Below are 18,820 nucleotides of genomic sequence, written 5' to 3'. Positions count from 1 at the left end.
CTGGACTGTAAACTCTGTGAAGGCAGATACAATACTCTGTTAAGGTTCCACTCTGGCCTTCACACCAAATGCCTGGCTCATCACAGGTGCTCATTAATACTTGCCAAGTGGATTCATGAATTCAGCAATCATGCATTGTGCTTTCTGGTACATGGCCCTGCCCTGGGAGACTGATGAGAAAATAAATAATTACACGACAGCCAAGTAAGCCTGTCGATGCAGGAAGCACAGGACTCTTTTTTGTTGTTTCCCTTTTTCCCAGTTGTATTGCAATATGGTTAGGCAGCTTGATCATCCTTTATTGTGTTTTTTGTTTATTTATTTATTTATTTTTGGCTGTATTGGGTCTTTGTTGCTGCGCGCGGGCTTTCTCTAATTGCGGTGCGTGGGCTTCTCATTGCCGTGGCTTCTCTTGTTGCAGAGCACGGGCTCAGCGCAAGGCTCGGTAGTTGTAGCGCACGGGCTTAGTTGCTCCGTGGTATGTGGGATCTTCCCGGCCCAGGGCTCAAACCCATGTCCCCTGCATTGGCAGGCGGATTCTTAACCACTGCACCACCAGGGAAGTCCCAATCATCCTTTATTGTTGACCTTACTTACTGCCAGGGCGTTGCCTCTTACTCAGAACTGAAATGCCTCCAAGGCAGAGGCCCTTGAGTAGACCCTGGAGTCAGACAGACCTGGGTTCCCATCCTGGCCCTGCCATTTCCTTGCTGTGTGACCTTGGGCAAGTTATTTAACTTAAAATCCTGAAGTCAGAGTCAAAGGCCTGGGTCCTAGACCTGCTTCTCCGCAAATCACGTGATCTTGGGGCAGGCACCCTCACCTTGAGTCTCAGTTTACCAAGGTTACCCAGTGACTTTGGGCCCATCCAGCTCTCTGGGTCCTGGCTCTCAAAGGTTTGGTCTCTCACCACCAGACTCAAGTGCTTTCTGCTTTCTCTTGGCTGGAAACGAAATGTGGTATTAACTTGAGAAAAGCCAGTGTGTGCTCATATGTTTCATTTGTTTATTATACAATTTCGGCTGGTTCAAAGCAACCGTGTCACTGAAAAACGGAAGTGCTTTAAAACTTTCCTAAGGGAGAAGTAAACCTTCTTGGGGGAAAATGACACATTTCTGAGCTCCAAACCACTCCATCCCTGAGCCCTCATTCCTTTAGCTTCAACTGGTCTATAATCCATCCGTCCATCCGTCAATCCATCCGTCCATCCTTCCATCCATCCATCCATCCATCCTTCCATCCATCCATCCATCCATCCATCCATCACTCACGGTCCCCTGATCTCTTGTTCCTGGCCAGCCCAGGGCGGGGCATCCCTATCCTCAAGAAGCAACCACTCTGGTGTGGCGGTTGTCACTCCGGACAGAGCAGAGTCACCAAAGCTACTCTGGAAATTCAGACGTCAGGACTCATGCCGGGCCTACTGAACCAGAACTGCCAAAGGGCCCAAACAGGTTTAAAAGCTCCACAAGTGTTCTAATGGTTTGAAAAGAAACCCTGATGTCTTGGGATCAGGGCTTCTGGCTGGATAGCTAAAGAGCCTGGCATGAACACTGCTGCTTTTCAGTCTCCAGGGCCCCCAAGCTGTAGCCCCCACCAGGAGACAGAGGTTTCCTGCAGTGTGAATTGCTCCAGGGCAGTGGGAGGATACACATCAAGGCACATTTGCTTCAGTTCCAATAACCTGCAAGCCTGGGTCCCAAAGCCTGGCACCCATGACTCTAAATGTTCCCACCTCTTCCAGTAGAACCTGCCACCCTTCCTATGCCAAGCCTCTGGCATCAGGCTGGTCACCTCCTTAGTCTCTAAGCATGCCACATACCACCTCTGCTCATGCTGCTCCCCTCTCACGAACGCCCTCTTCTCTTAATTAGTTAAGTCCCCCTCTGTGTTCAAGACCTAGATCAAGTTTCTTCCGTGAAATCCTCCCAGCTATTCATTTACTGATAAGTAGTGATGATGACCTGTCTCCATCCCTGATGCTGCTTTTAACCCTGGATGGACACAGTGTTGTTAGTTAAATGAATTCACACTCACAGCTGGCACACCACATTATGGGGTACAGACACCATTTTTTGCAAGTAGTGACATAGAAATAAATTAGCATTCTTATCTGGACTAGCCACTCATGCTGCTGAACAAGAAGTGGCTCTGCCAATGGGCAGAACCAGTCGCCATGACCCCTCTCTGGAGAAGAGCCATGTGCACTGCTGCTTTTTTATGTGAGATACTGGGAGGGGGTCAGTTCATTTCCCCCTTGTCATTCACACTAACCTCTTCCTGGTGGTCAGCCTAACAGATTTTTGCAGGAGATGGAAACAGACAAGCAAAGAGAGAGAATGAGATGTAAAGAAGTATGGGTGGTAATGGTGGGGTTGATGCGAGGGGAGAGAAGACCTGTGCCTGCCTTGGAGGGTCTCACCATTGGCAGGGAGACAGCCACAGAGCCACTTTGTTCCAGAGAACGGAGCCCCAGGGGGAGGGAGGTGGGGCTTGTGGCCTGGGTTAGTGCCCAACTCAGTCATTCTTCCCACAATCTGACATCTTCCAGCTCGTGGGCCTCTTTTTTTCTAGAATCCACTCCAAACCAGCCCCCAGCCTGACCCCCTCCTCAGACAGGCACATGCAGGCCAGCGGAGGGCCACCTACCCTTGGCCAGTCATGGCTTTGTAAGGCACAGTGAGGGGGGTGAGCAGGCAGCAGAGGTTCCAGGGGAAGAACAGGGGCTCTGGAGTCACTCACTAGATGTGTGAACTTGACCAAGTCTCTTAGCATCTGAGCCTCAGTGACCTTATCTGTAAAATGGGAAGAACACCTCCGTCCCTCGCAGGGTTATTCTGAGAATGAAACAAGATAATGCCCTTGAAGCACCCAGCATAGCTCCTGATACATCACCAGTCTTCTCCAAGGCCCAGATGAGATGTTTCATGAAAACCTCTACCTCTGTTTCTTCTCTCAGCAGGCAGCCCCTTGGGGTGGCCTCTTCCTTCCTCGTGCTCCTTTAGCACCTGCAGCTTACTTGTCACTTCCTCTAGAAAGTCTCTCTTGACTCAGGTATGCTTGGGTGCTCCCTCAACATTGATACAGGTACAGTGCATGTAGCACTCCTCCATCTGAGTCCTGCACATCTGTGTTCACAGCGGCCTTTGCAGGGGCATGGACCACACGTCTCCATATAGCACATTGTCACCTTGCCCAGAACCATTCCCCATGCCATGATTGTCAAAGCCTCCTCATTTTCCATGAATTCCTAGTTCTTACTGCCTCTTGATTTTATCTGCCCTCACATTCCTACAAGCAGTCATGAGGCACTTGTCATGAGCCTTTGCCAGTTTCCCATTCAAGTATATTTCCCTTGCTTCAAGCAGTTCCTAAATTTTTCAACTTCACCAACAGCTGGGAGCAAGATCACAGGTGAGGATCACATCTAGAAGTGCAAGCCCTTCAGCTGTCTCTTGGTTCTTTCTTTCTGTCTCTGTATATTAGCTATCTATTGCTGTGTAACAAATTACCACAAACTTAGTGACTTAACACCATTTACTATCTACCAATTTCCATGGGTCAGAAACCCAGGCATGGCTTAGTTGGATCCTCTGCTCAGAGTCTCACAAGGCTGCAATCAAAGTGTCATCTGGGCTGTGTTCTCATCTGAAGGCTCAGCCAGGGAAGAATCCACTTCCAAGCCCATTCAGGTTCTTGGCGGAAATTATTTCCTTGTTAAAGGCTATCAACTGGAGGCCACCCTCGGGTCCTAGAGGCTACCTGTAGTACCCTGCCTTCTGGCCATCTCCAAAGGCAGTTCCCAACATGGCTTTTTGCTTTGTCAAGGCCAGGAGGAGGATCCTCTCTCTCCAGTCTTCTAAGACAAAGTCTTATATAACATAATCATGGGAGTAGTATCCATCACCTTTGCCATATTCTATTAGAAGCAAGTCACAGATCTCACCCACACAGGGAGGGGGATTACAGAAGGGCATGGATCACTGGGGGTCACCTAGGGTGTGTCCACCTCTTTTCTCTCTCCACACCTTCCTTCTCTCTACCCTTCTTCTGAGACCAGCCAGAAATAGTGCCCTCCTTGTCTTTATAAGTCACCTCCACTCATGCCCTGTTCCTGGAGTGGGGTTAGGTGGATGTGTTGCTCAGATTCTGGTCCAAGTGGCTCATCAAGGAATTTCTTCTGAACCCCCTTACCATAAAAAGAATCCTGAAGAATTTGAATTCACCTCTGTCTCAGGGACATCAAGGGTCTGGTACATAGTAAGTACCTAAGAACTGCTTATTAAATAAATAAAGAGCAGTGGAAGGAAAGTTGAGGCAGAATTCAGGGAAGTTTTATGACCTTCATTTGAAATGACCCTTGAAGGATGATTAGGAGTTGTCTTTTTTAAAAGGTTGGTACTTTGGGCTTCCCTGGAGGCGCAGTGGTTGAGAGTCTGCCTGCCGATGCAGGGGACACGGGTTCTTGACCCGGTCCGGGAAGATCTCACATGCCGCGGAGCGGCTGGGCCTGTGAGCCATGGCCTCTGAGCCTGCGCGTCCGGAGCCTGTGCTCCGCAATGGGAGAGGCCACAACAGTGAGAGGCCTGTGTACCACAAAAAAAAAAAAAAAAAAAAAAAAGGTTGGTACTTTAAAAAGTTATATAAGCAAATTACAAACATTGTGGATAACAACAACAAAAAATCCCATCATTCCACAACCCTAATTCTGCCACTGTTCTTCTTCCTATAAATGTTTGTTCTTGTCATTCTTAGTAGCAAATTCACTAGGCCCAGGGTGTGGTCCTTGGCTGACTGGTTCAGAAGCTCAGCCTCATCCGAGTCCCTGAGCTGGTCAGGGCTGTCCTCTGATGCTGACAAGAGGCAACCAAATAAACCAAATGCCAATTTATTCATCCACAGAGATAAATACAGTTGCCAAGGAGGACGGATGCACACAGCCTCTGGCCAGAGCGTTTCTCCCTATAGGCTCATCACTTGGGGACCCCACTGGTTAAATCTGTTGGCTGGCAGGACAATTTAATTATTTAATGGTACAACCAGTATGAGTCCAGGTTTGCCATTTTCAGTTAGTTTCTGGGGCCCCAGGTGGTGGAGTTGCATCGTATGTGCATTTAAATTTAGTGAATTCAATTACATATGCTATGAAGAAGAGAGAAAATCATTTAAAGGAGACAAGCAGCTTCCCCCATTCGAAGAGCTATGTCCAGGGTGAGTGCACTGTGGGAGAGCTGGGTCTACCTCACTCTAAGCCAGTCTCAGTTCCCAAGTGCCTTTCAGAGTGAGCATCTCCCCACATCGTTATTGTGATTCTAGGCCATGAAGAGAGGGTTGTTTGGTTTCCTTTTTACATCATGGCCTCTAAGTGTATGCTGACTGCGTTAGCTGGTGTTCACCTTAAGAAACAGCAACCCATTCCAAAACTGGGAGGAAACCTGTCTTGAGTGAAATTATATACCTCCTGAACTTAACGAACAACTTAAGGGATCTTCAAGGGCAAATTTAATTATGAGTGGGTTTTGCTTTATATACTGACTTGAGAACTGAATGTGCCGAATATGGTCCTACTTCTCCTCTGTACAAGGAGGAAGCCCAGTGTCTTCCTCTTGAGGCCTGCATCCATTGGCCAAGGTCAGCTTATAAGTAGGTAAAGAGAGAACTGGAACATCCGATCTTGCCACTAGCCTTGTTGCTCTGGTTCCTTCCATATGGTGTCGCTGTTGAACACAGGTCTTGCATGGTTTGGTTCAAGTCTGAACATGGCCCCCTTGCAGTTACATGTCCCTGCTCAAGCCACAGGGATGCTCTGCTCTGGCCCCTAGATCATACCAAAGAGCTCAATTGTTGTTCCTCAAAGCAACCTCAGTCATGCCCTGGGCTTAGCTCCCTGGGCTTGATCCCTGAGTCCATTTTCTACCCTGGTGGGTTAGCCCTGGAGACCTTTAGTGCTGACAGACCTTGGTCATGGGCACTCTAGTACACCCTGATTCTAACTTCAAATTGCAAGGAGCAGGGGTTGGGGGGCTTAGTCTCTTTTTTCTTGGAAGGCTCCTGAGCCTCTCATGCAAATTGGTGTCCCTTTCCATCACTCTACAAATCTTAAGGTCTCAAGGAGACCATCAAACCGCAAATCTCTCCCTTCCCCTGGACAGTGTGTGCCTTCTTGCCTTGCATTTGCCATTTGAAAAATTCTTCTAAAAACGAAGTCAACTGTAAGGAGACTTGCCGTCTCTACCTTTGAACACAAAAGCCTCAGACAAAATTTAGAAAACTCTGCCTCATGTTACATTGGCATAGGAACTAGTTGTCTGATGATTAGGACCTGCCACGGCATTGTCATGCCCTTGAACTAGGGCCCCTCTCCCATGGGTGGTACTTGAACGGTGCCGAGTACTTTGCCACTCTCCACTCTCTTCTCTCTGCTCCACTGCTGACTGATTCCATGCTAATTACACCTTCTTTCATTAGAAAGTCAAGCCTTTGGAGCCTTCCTTTCCCATTTTCTCCTTGTAACACCACTTGTTGCTACTCGATCCCTTTTGCTTTTAATTTATGGTTTAACCCAAAGAATACTGGCAACTTTCTGTTCTTTTAAGTTCTTGGAGGAAACCTTACTGTTACTTCTGCAAAAGTATGTCTATCTGCCTTTTTTTTTTTCATTCAACATGATATAAAAATGCCCATGGGGCTTCCCTGGTGGCGCAGTGGTTGAGAGTCCGCCTGCCGATGAAGGGGACACGGGTTCGTGCCCCGGTCCGGGAAGATCCCACATGCCGCGGAGCGGCTGGGCCCGTGAGCCATGGCCGCTGAGCCTGTGCATCCGGAGCCTGTGCTCCGCAACGGGAGTGGCCACGACAGTGAGGGGCCCGCGTACCGCAAAAAAAAAAAAAAAAAAAGCCCATGCCACACCCTCATCTTTGTAATCACATTTGACTGTTCCACTCAGAGGCTGGAGCAGAGTTTGCAAAGCCCTTTTCCTTTTACTAGACACTCAGGATGCTGCTGGATACCCTGCTGGGGCATCACTATGCCCCAGGATTCTAGATGTACCTCAGCCTCTGTTATTTACCACACTCTTCACCTCGGCCATAGAATGGACACAACACCATCTGCAGATTTACAAAGAAATTCCCGGCAGGTGCTGTGTGTGTTGGGGCCAGGGGGCGTTTTGTCCCCACTGAGGCTGGAGTTTGCTTCTAACGTTGGGAAGTCAACTGAACCTTGTTTTCACACATCTCCAGGCAAGAGCAATGCAAGGAACCAGGGGTGGGTCAAACCAGCATCTGAATCCAGCTGGGGCCTCCAAGTCTCCACTTGCTTTTTTGCCAAACCCTCCTCTCCCCTCATTCTTCAATTTCTTAAACCAGGCATCATTCAAAGAAAACTGAATCCATGTGTTTGTGATTCACTGATGCTGAACATGGCAGAATGTTTTGTCAGCTCTACATCGCAGCAGAGGAATCCAAGGGCGTGTGTGGGTTAGTATGTGAATGTGTGGTGTGGGTCTTTACATATGTGTATGTTGTGTGCGTATGTGTGTGCATGTGTATGTATTGCTTTTCTTTCTATTGTAAGAATTTTAAACTGATTTTTCTTAGAATCAGGAAGTCACATTTGGCCAAAGAAACCCAACACTCCCTTCTCCCCCTTCCTGAGGAACTCTAGTTTGGCAGAAAACTCCCAAACACCCACGTTCTAGCTTACTGGAGATGGTCCTGGGCCAAGCAGCCGTCGGAGTCTGCTTTGGGAGCCAGCGTGCCGGGGGCGTCCCAGGATAGACAGTGAGTGGGAGAGGGCAGGAGGAATGGGCAGCCACGGCTTCTGCAAGCCGTGGGGCAACTGTTCTCAGCAGAGCTCTGCTGACCTCTCTGATGGGAGCCCTGGGATCGCTCTTTGGCCCTCTTGCCCAGTCACCTGATCGCCTTACTCATCAGGAGGGGAAACATGGCCCAGCTGCGGGCTGCGGGTGGGATCAGACCGTCAGCCTGGTGACTCTGAAAAACTCCCAGATTTTATCACCCATCACAGACTCCCGTGCTCTTTCCCCCTTCCAGTTAGAGAATTCCTGTTCATTCTTCAAGGATCCATTCAGCAGCCCCCTCCCCTGGGAAACCTAGCCTGATTCCCAGGCCGGGCTAGACCCTGCTTCTGGCCTCTCTCAATCCCAGCCATGACCCAGGGTTTTGTGTTGTCCAGACTGCAGGTCTCTCCACCCACCTGAGGGCCACAAACCCACCTCCTTCGTTTCTGGGACCCCATAGCACACAGAGCAAGTGTTCAACGTGGGGCGTGCTGGGGACCTCTCTGAGCCTGGGGAGGTGGGCGAGGTTTTGAAAAAGCTGCTACTCTTCTCTGTGGAGACACTGCACGGAGAGGGTCTCGTTTGGGTGCCTGGGGCAGGCAGGCCCAGCCAGAGCCTTTGGGGAGTAGACACCAGCAGCCCTGATGGAGGAGGGAAGGGAGGCAGGGGACCTGTGCTCCCTCTGGGTGGGGTCTTTCCCTCCCGCTGGAGCAGGGCTCCTAACCATGGCGTGGTGGCACTGGTCGTAAAAACCAGCGACGGGCAGCCCAGGGAAGTCATTCCTAGCGACAGTCTGCGACCGTAGAGCAGAGTAACGGTCACCCGTGGGAACACTGTTTCCCTCCCACCTGCCATTCTTTGCTTTGTGGGAAAGAAAGGGGTAGGGGTTCCGCTCACGTGGATTGGGAACTGGATCGACCCTTATTACACTCAGGAATGCAGCCTTTCCAGTGGAAAGGGGTTGAGACTGGTCGGTGGTCAGATGTGAGCTCTCAGAGGGCTGCAGCTGCGGCTCCTCCAGCTTTTGCTTTTGACTGAGTTCAAGCTTGTTTTTGTTTGTTTGTTTGTTTTTTAGATGTTGGGGGTAGGAGTTTATTTATTTATTTTTGCTGTGTTGGGTCTTCGTTTCTGTGTGAGGGCTTTCTCTAGGTGCGGCGATCGGGGGCCACTCTTCATCACAGTGCGTGGGCCTCTCACTATCGCGGCCTCTCTTGTTGCAGAGCGCAGGCTCCAGACGCGCAGGCTCAGTAGTTGTGGCTCACGGGCTTAGTTGCTCCGTGGCATGTGGGATCTTCCCAGACCAGGGCTCGAACCCGTGTCCCCTGCATTGGGAGGCAGATTCTCAACCACTGTGCCACCAGGGAAGCCCCAAGCTTGTTATTTTTGAGTTCCCAATCGATCCCCTCCCCATGCCCAGGGGCCTGGGAAGGAGAGACCTGCAGAAGGCAGTTGGGGATGCCAGGGTGGCAGCACCCCCCGAGGCCCATGCCTGTCTCTGTGCCGCCTCCTCCCTCTCCCACCCCACCTCCCACCCTCTGAGCCCTGCACTCCCTCCCCACCTTCCTATCTGCCTCCATCCCGTGGAATCTAAAGTGGAACCAAAGAGGTTTGGTCTGTGTGGCTCCAGAGGGCAGGGCTGGGCCCAGTGTGGAAATTCTCTCTCCTGGAGGCAGATTTCATACTCATAAGCATAACTAGCCCACAGTGGAGGTAGTGAGTTCTCTGTCCTCTGAGGTGTGCAATCAGAGGTGGTAGAGGAATTTCTGCCCTTGGGAGGGAGTGCTGGGACCAGATGATGCAGACCTTAGCCAAGTGGGAGTCTGGCCTCCTGCCTCAGGTCTTAGAAGGAGTTGGCTTGAGGGTGGGGCTGTGTCAGGGACAGCCGGGAAGCGAAATTCGGTGCTAACGTGGCACTTGCTGTCAACTGCTGGGCCTGTCATTTGCTCAGGGGAAGGAAAAAGACCTTAATATTTGGAGGGGCTGACGAGACTCCCATGGACCCCCAGATGCCTCCGTCCACTTGCCTGTCAGGTGGACTGCCTGCAGCTGCACCCAGGGACCAGCTTGGGGGAGCCTCCCTGACTAGGTCACACAAAGCCAGAGCCCAAGGATTTGGCTCCTTCCTGCCTTTAACTTCCTAGTGCAGGATGTTGTGACTATGGATGTTGTCACGCTAGTAGACCAAGGTTCAAATCTACTTACTCACTGTGTAACTTTAGCAAGTTGCTTGCACACCTCCAGTGACTGGGAGTTCACTACTTCTCAAGGTCATCCCTTCCAGGACGGGACAGCTCTGTTTGCTAGAAAGTTATTCCTGGTGCTGAGCTGAGATCTGCTTCCCTGTGGCTTTCTGCATCAATCCCAGTGTTCCCGGGGTCTGCTCTGCTGTGTTCCACGGCCCCTGCCCTCCAAGCTGGCATCACTGTCCCCTGCCACCTTCCCCAGCTGCCCTCTATGGGACACACACCTCCCTCCCCTGTCCCTTTCCCAGGGGGGTCTTAACGTCAGGGCAGGTCCGTGGCCTCCTCAGCAAGCCCTCCGGGCTTCTAGCCGCACAGGCTGAGGGCCCCCCCCTTTGGCACCCTTATTCCCTGGTGACTCACCAAGCTGGCAGCAAACAAACCCCCAACATCCCCCTCCCACCTGCTGCCACTGCGGCTCAGGCCCCCCTCCACCCCAGAGCTTGTGCTCTCCGAGCTGTTGAAGCCAAGCATGGCTCTGCGTGTGTCCGTGTTCTTCATCATGTCAGTCAGAACTGGCCTGAGGTCTGCTTAGTTCCAACTCCCTCATCCAACACATTAGCTGTTCCTCCCAGCCTCCCAACCTCTACAAATCTGATCCACATGCTGTCAGTGCCTTTGGCCAAGGCATTGATAAAAACAACCAGGAAGGAGAGGGCTGAAGGGAGAGCCCCAAAGTACACCTCCAGAGACCCTCTCAGGTTCTCAGCACTCAGAAGAGGGCACTGCCTGTGGTAATCATTCCCCGAAGTTCTCAGAGAACCTGGTGTCAACTGCTTGATGTCACACGGACACACAGTGCCAGGGCCATTTCTCTAAACCTGGCAAGGGGCCCAAGGCTGGTCCAGGTGACTTTTCCTCCGGGAACCCACAGTGGTTGCTCATGGTCATCAGAGCTCAGAAGTCACCTCTTTTCACAACTAGTCTAGAGTTCTACCCTGGCTTAACATCACACATACACACCAGCAAACCAGCACCCAGGCCAGGCCAGGCCCTGGGCTCTGAGGGCCTAGAACTGAGCCAGATTCAGCCTTTCCCTGGAGGAGCTCACAGTCTGCTGGGGCAGGTGGTCACAGAACAGACGATGCCATCACAGAGGAGTGCTAATTATTGGAATATATTGAATACTTGCTAGGTACCAGGTGCTATTCTAAACCTAGATCAATGCTCACAATAAACCATCATTATCCCCATTCTATCCTCCAATGGAAACTGAGGCGCACAGAGGCTGAGGAACTTGCCCAAGGCTCCCAGCCAGTGAGGGCTGCGTTCAGGAGCATCCGGGAGCTGCCTGGCCTAGTCAGCGGGGTCAGGAGGCCCTCAGAGGGAGGAAGTACCTGAGTGGAGACTAGAGAGCTGGGTAGCAGCAGCAGGAGAGGATCGGAAAGTAAAGCAGGGAGGGCAGGGGCAAGGGGACTGGGTTCCTTCAGTGTTCGCTGCTTCGCTCAGCATGTGTTCCTGCCAGCCTGCCCTGCGCCAGAGCTGGGCTGGGCCATGGGGCTTCAGGGTTCAGCATGCCGGCAGAGTGCCCTGTGAGAAACTGGGAAGCACGGGGTGCCCTGGGGAGGTAGGTGAGATCGCCGTATCAGGGAAGACTTCCCAGAGGAAGGATGTCTGAGCTGACCTTGGAAAGGGCAAGTGGAAATTGGTTGGGCTGGGCAGGTATGTGAGGGATTGGGGGGTGTGGGTGGAGAGTGCCAGCCTAAAGGAACAACCAGCACAAAGATGGTGCAAGGAGCAGCAGGGAGAACGGGGTGGCTGGAGAGGTGCCAGTGAGGAGGAGGAGAGTGGCCCAAGGCCTTGAAGGAGCGTGGACAGTTCCTGAGGGCGAAGGGGAGCCACCAAGGACTTCAAACAGCGAGGGGCCCCCAGCAGAGTCAGCAGCCTGTCCGCCCCCTGCAGTGAAGTGTGCAGGCAGCGGTGGGTGCCTCCCGGTGTTATATGGGGTCACCATACCCACCTCAGGGGTAGGCGTGAGAACAGGTGAGAGTCAGTAGTGGCCTTTTTCTCCCTCCATTCCCCGCCCCCTGCAAGTGGAGGGGTTACCAGATGGAAACAGGCTGGGCCCAGGAACCAGCCGGCTCCCCAGTCACATCAAGCTCTTGAACCATAATCCCAGGCCCTGGGGGCGGGGCGGGGGTGCTGGCCAGATGGCTTCAGAGGGAGTCCCACACTTCTGGGCTTCCTGAGGTGCTTTGCCAGGGCCCTCGAGGATGTGGGGTACTCCCAGGAGCACCCGGCCATCGTGGGAGTCACGGAGGCAAGGTTACCTATTCTCCCCTCACCATAAATCACAGAGCCTGAAGGAGCATTTGAAGTCATCCTCATGGAATCTCCCACTCAGTCTGGAAGCCTTGATCTAGCCTTCCAACAGGTGGCCACCCAGCCTCCATTTGGAAACCTCCAAAGATGGGGAGCTCACCACCACAAATCTGAGGGCTGTAGCCATGGGGCAGGTCATGAACTCCGAGCGTTGAACTAAAGAGGCATTACGTGGGCTGAATCACATTAAAATCATGGTTAGCCAAAACCGGAAGGCCTTTTCTTGCACAGGAGTTAAACCAGGTCTGTACCACGGAGAGTCACTGTGGGAGAAGGGAAACCCCACAGGGCTGAATCCCTGTTCCAGTCTTAACTTCACAACTAGGCAGCTTGGCCAATTAGCTCCACCCCCTGTGCTTTATTTTCCTTATCTGTAACTCAAACTGCACAACCCAAGCAGGCAGTCGCTAGTCATAAGTGACTACTGAACCCTTGAAATGTGGCTAGTGCAAGGAGCAGCTGAACTTTTTGGTTTTAATTAATTTAAATTAAAATTTTAAACCAGAAGCCATTTTTCTAAGCATTTTTGTGTTGATTACACATTGAAATGATAATAATTTGGATAAATTGGGTTAAATAAAGTATTATTAAAGTCAATTTTACCAAAAATGAACTTCACCTATTTCTTTTTTTTTTTTTTTTTTTTTGCGGTACACGGGCCTCTCACTGTTGTGGCCTCTCCCGTTGTGGAGCACAGGCTCCGGATGTGCAGGCTCAGCGGCCATGGCTCATGGGCCCAGCCATTCCGCGGCATGTGAGATCTTCCCGGACCGGGGCACGAACCTGTGTCCCCTGCATTGGCAAGCGGACTCTCAACCACTGCGCCACCAGGGAAGCCCTCATCTGTTTCTTTTTACTTTTTTTTTTTTTTTTACTTGACTACTAGAAACTTTAACATTACAGTGGCTCACATTATCGTCCTATTGGGCAGCACTGACAGAACGTTAAGGGTCAAATGAGGTGGATATTCAGGTGTTTGGGGACAGTTAAGCTCCAGATGAATTACGGTTTCTGTGGCTGCTGGCACTTGAGGGGTTGTGTTTTTCATCATACAAGCAAGACATGCTTATTCTAAAAATATTAGAGAATGTGGAAAAACATTAAAAACAAAACAAAAATTGCCCATCATCCTACCACCCAAAGACAGCTACTGTTAAACTTTCGTTTTTCCCCTGTGCATGTCCATGTGACCTAACACTCCTTGCAGACCACACCACCCCGGCTTGGAGGTTCTCAGAAAGGTCACTTTAACAGCTTAGGAGCCCCCTCCAGCCAAATGGCAGGCTGTCAAGGAAGTCTCTTGAACTTCCTTCCATGTGACTGTGAGTTCTGGGAGTGGCCACCGTCTCACGTGGAATCCAGGCCCTCCCCGCACTTAGCTCCCGTTCTCCTTGGCCTCTGCCATCACCTGCGGTCACCCTGGCACTGCCGGCACCAGCCTGGGGAGGGGAGGGTCTGCTCTGTCGTACTGTCAGCTGTTCCTCCCCAACCCCTCCCACCTCGGCTGCTCCCCTTTCTCTTCAGCCAGTAGAAAAACCCCTTCCATTCTGCGGGCGGGAGCCACGTTCCACAGCGGAACTGCTTGTGTCCCAGGTGACGGGATTCTTTCCATTTTATTCATCAGCCCTCTCCCTTCCAGAGCCCCTGTGTCAGGGGTCCACTCCTGCTATATCTAGAACCTGCACTCCCTTACCACATCCGCTCTGTCCCTGAGCTGGCACCACCCCCATGTTAGATCTCTTCTTCCTCAGGGTGGCCTTCTGAGGAGCCCTTTGCCCCTTTCTGAGATCTGATCTTCATCTGCACCCCTCTCCTGCACGATCCCTCAAACATGTCTATGTTTATCTGGACCACAAACCTCGAGAGGGGTCTGTGTCACAGGAGCTCCAGGGCACCCTGCAGAGCTGCAAACTATCCTGTACTCTGCTTTCTCCACCTGACATAAAATAGGAACATCTTTCCAATGACACCATCACTTCTGATGGCTGCTTAGAAGCCCCACTGCATGGATATGCTGTAACTTTTAATCTAATCTGCCTTGATGATTGAAGTTGGTCCCAGCTTTTTGCTCTTACAAATACCACTTCAGTGACCCTCCCTATATACTTTGTTTACTTTGATATTCTTAGATCTAAGGACTTCTTAGTTCTCCCTTCTCAGACATCCAGCAAATTCTGCTAGATGTGTTGTGTTGGACCCCACTCTCCCCTGTGTCCCCCTTGGCCTGGCGCTCAAGGCCACTCCTACTCCTGAGCTCAGTCCATCTTTTCTGCCCTATATCTCACTCTACCTCAAATATGACCTGAGCTCTGACCACATTACACACCACAGTGTCCCCACACTTTCCAGCCTCCCTGTTGTCTTCTGGTGTCCCACTGCCTGGCACGTCTGCTCCGTCTCCAAATCTGCCTCATCTTCCAGTGCCCCTTCCTCCACGTAGCCTTTCCTGATCCTCCTAGCTAGAAGTGACCCCTCACTCCTCTGAATAAAGATAGCACGTCCTGGGCTTCCCTGGGGCGCGGTGGTTGAGAGTCCGCCTGCCGATGCAGGGGACACAGGTTTGTGCCCCGGTGTGGGAAGATCCCACATGCCGCGGAGCGGCTGGGCCCGTGAGCCATGGCCGCTGAGCCTGCGCGTCCGGAGCCTGTGCTCCGCAACGGGAGAGGCCACAACAGTGAGAGGCCCGCGTACCGGGGGCGGGGGCGGGGAAAGAAGATAGCATGTCCTTGTCCCCTCCCTTGTGGTACTGATGCAAACACCTTGACCCCTGGTTACTTGAGTCCACTTCTGTCCCGAGTGTCCATGTCCATCTTCTTCCCAACCCCCCCTGCCAGACCAGGAGTTACTTGAGGTCAGGGACTGATTTCTGATTTCTTTCTGTGGGCACAGGGCATGGCACAGAGTGGGCACGTGCTAAAGGATTGAATAACTACATGGATGAAGGAGGATAGGCCTGGAGGTGGGGAATGAGTTACGGTCCAGCTGGCCACTAGTGTCCTGTGTGGCCTCGAGCAGGGCCTCTTCTCAGGGCCATGGCTTCCCTGTGGCCTGAAGTAGTTGGACTTGACTGTGAGGAAATTCTGTTATGGTCAGAGGCCTGTTTGGCCCTGGGCCGAGGTGCTGGCCCTTGTCTGGGGATAATCTCTCTCATGGATGATGTTGCAGGGTGGCCCCCATTTCTCCTGGCCACACAATCTCATTATGAGCCCTTCAGGATTTACATCTAAGACCCACCCTAAGCCCATCACTAACATATGGTGTCCTGGCAGACAGGCATGAATGGAGGTTGTAAACATTGACTCATTCATTCATTCATTCACTCCTTCATTCAGCAAACTACACTCCAGCAGTGTAGTTTGGTTCTGGCTCTGTGGACCCAGCATTGAATCAGACCCAGGCCCAGCCCTGGAAGTGCTTCCAGTAAATAGTCAACAGTTCAATGAGGTGGGGCTTGGACAGAGAGCAGCACAGGGGCCATGGGAGCCCAGAGAAGGGGCCTTACTCCTGCCTGATGGTCAGGGAAGGCTTCCTGGAGGAGGGGACCCTTTAACTGTGTCTTAAAAGAGGAGTGAGGCTTTGCTACAGCAAGCAGGGAAGAGTAGGGTGCTCACAGGCAGCGGTTACCGGTTACCGTGGGGTGCAGGAGAGGCTTTCTGTGCTCAGCCCTGATGCTAGATGTAGCCTAATGATAGAGGAGGTGGATGGGGAGGGATTATCTGCTCTTGTTTACATGATTAAAGCCAGACAAATACTTCCTTTATCTGAAAGAATGAAAAGGCTTTGGGGAAAAATCCTTTTGGCAGCAAAGTGCAAGCATCTCCTTAACTAATCTCTCACTCCCCACCTGCCCCCATCCCCCATCCCCCATCCCCAGCCAAACAGCCATGAGAAAAATAGCTCCAGGGCTGACTTGCTCTGGTGGGCAGAGAGCCAGGGTCAGGGCAGGCGGGGAGTGGGGAGGAGCCAAGAGGAGAGAGACCCGCAAGCCTCTCCATACAGTCTCCCGAGAGGAGAGTCTGGGCCAGGGCACTAACCCAAGACGGCCACAGGGTGGCACCTCTCAAGGAAAATCTAACCATGGTCCCATTTTTTAGATGCAGATCCTGAGGCCTAAAGATGGAGGAGTGACTTGCTTGCCTGGGTCACATAGCCAATGGGCAGAACTGGGACTAGGACCCAGGTCACCAAGTCCCAGCCCAGGGCTCTAACTCACTCACTCATTCACTCTCACTCATTAGTTCATTCAAAAGCCTGCAGTAACCACCTGCTTGGTGGCAGGATAGAGAGCTCATGCTGGGCACGAGGGGCCCACAGAGAAGTCAGATCTGCTCCTCTTCTCACATGTCCTCAGTCTGATGAGAGAGACAGACAGTGACAGTGACAACCAGGGTCATGACAGAGGAGGCCGGGAGCTGTGGGACCCCCAGAATGGGCTCCTAAAAGATTTCACCCAAGAGGAGGCACTGAGCTTGGTCTTACCTGCTGGGTAGGATTTGGACAAGTGAAAGGAGGACACCACACATGGAAAGGTCTAGAGGTGTGAATGGGCTTGGCTGATGACACTGGGCAAGGTGGAGAGAGTGGAGCAGAGAATAGAGAGGCTGGATGGAGCCTCGGGGACTGGATTGGTGGGGGGCATCCCCATGCCTGCACATTCCCTGGAACGCTGTGAGGGTGCTAGGCAGAGCCAGGAGGGGGCGAGAGTGGGTACGCCTGAGTGCCTGGCCTGCCCACCCACAGACACTGACCCCTATCGCTCTCCCAGCTTGATGTCCGGCCTCGCCTCCCTGGATGCCAAGACCTCCAGCCGCCTGGGCATCCTCACGGTAGCCTACTACCTGTGGACCACCTTCGTGGCAGTCATCGTGGGCATCGTCATGGTCTCCATCATCCACCCGGGCAGCGCAGCCCAGAAGGAGACGACGGAGCATAGTGGGAAGCCCATCATGAGCTCAGCAGACCCCCTGCTGGACCTCATTCGGTAAGTCCTGCCGCCGGCACCCTGCTTGGGAACGCCATGCCTGGGCTGGGGCTGCTGACCTCACAGGCCCAGCCCTGCAGGTCACCCAGGGGGCAGAAGAGGGTGTGGGGATGAGGTGCTCAGGGTCTGCCCTTGATCACTAATGTTAACAAGGGGGGCAGCCGCAGAGGCCACTCTCTGTCCCCTCAGTGCCCCCTTGCCTCCTGCTGGGCTCACACTGAACTGTCCACCCCCATCAAGAGGGGATGAGTGGGAGGGCACAGGGGACACAGGAAGGGCATTCCCGAAGAAGACAACAGCTGTGCAAAGGTCCTGAGCTGGGAGGTAGTATTATGGGGAGAAGTTATGGCCCATTCAGTGTGACTGGAGCTTGAGATGTGAGCAGGGAGTGGACAGTCATTGCTGGAGAAGTCGGCTGGGGCCAGACCGTGAAGAGCATTGGGAATCAGGCCCCAAATTGCATTTTATCCTAAAGGCCCCCGGAAATGGGTTTTAAACCTAGGAGTAGCATGATCCAACTCAGAAGGCTCCCTCTGTCCGCCAGAGTGCTGGTGGACTGGAGGTGGGGCGCATGGCAGGCGGGGAAGACAGAGGCAGGGACTGGGCCAGGCTGGAAGCCATGGGCCTGGGGGAAGAGGGAAGACTGAAGGCTGCTCAGGAGGTAAAATCAGTCTGCAAGAGACGGTGAGAAGGGGGGAAGGGTGGAGGCAGTGGGAGTCTGACTGAAAGGGCATGAAGGTCTCTGGCCTGAGCACGAATGGACAGCAGCGTGGTCACAGGGCCAGAGGACAGTGCTGGAGCAGGTGTGGACCTCCTGAGGGAGGCGTCAGCTAATGGTTGGCTGGTGGATCTGAATCCTGTGGGGAAGTCTGAACGGGAGATGGAGGTTGGGAGAGCAGCAGGTAGAGGTGTTAGGGAGGCCCTGATGGCAGAGGGGTCTCCCAGGACAGTGTGGGTGAGCACAGCAGGCCTGGGACAGAGCTCGGGGAAGCACCACATTGGAAACGGTTTATTGGGCTCAATAGGGCGCCCCATTAAACTTGCTCTCCTTCTGGTCCCTCCCATTTTCTCACCAATTTCAGAGATAAGAAATCCAGTCCAGGGTTTCCCTGGTGGTGCAGTGGTTGAGAGTCCGCCTGCCGATGCAGGGGACACAGGTTCGTGCCCCGGTGTGGGAAGATCCCACATGCCGCGGAGCGGCTGGGCCCGTGAGCCATGGCCGCTGAGCCTGTGCATCTGGAGCCTGTGCTCCGCAACGGGAGAGGCCACGACAGTGAGAGGCTCACACATGCAAAAAAAAAAAGAAAAGAAAAAAAAGAAATCCAGTCCAGTCGAACAGTAAAACTCCAGACTCATCCAGTTTAAAGCGAATCCTGTCCTAGCCTTTTGCATCTGATTCAGATGTGGAAAGCTGGAGTGGGAAGAAGGTCCTAGCAGGTTTTTCTCCCTTTCTTGCTGCACCTACTCCCCTGTTGC

The 18,820-nt window shown here is 52.5% G+C and overlaps 1 protein-coding gene across 1 annotated transcript in view; it reads left to right on the top strand.

Annotated features, from left to right (window-relative positions):
* The window catches only part of SLC1A7 (solute carrier family 1 member 7), a gene marked incomplete at both ends in the record, with an annotated part of 45,399 nt that overhangs the window by 15,824 nt on the left and 10,755 nt on the right, over nt 1-18,820 (top strand). Inside the window, one exon of the mRNA XM_079720822.1 lies at nt 17,129-17,344. Coding sequence (XP_079576948.1) covers nt 17,129-17,344 — 216 coding nt within the window. The remainder of the gene's footprint in view (nt 1-17,128; nt 17,345-18,820) is intronic.

The sequence above is a fragment of the Hyperoodon ampullatus genome, assembly GCF_949752795.1.
Source record: "Hyperoodon ampullatus genome assembly, chromosome: 2".
Classification (NCBI taxonomy): Eukaryota; Metazoa; Chordata; class Mammalia; order Artiodactyla; family Ziphiidae; genus Hyperoodon; species Hyperoodon ampullatus.
Note: the sequence above shows the minus strand (reverse complement) of the source record. Positions and strands in the feature narration are given on the sequence as shown.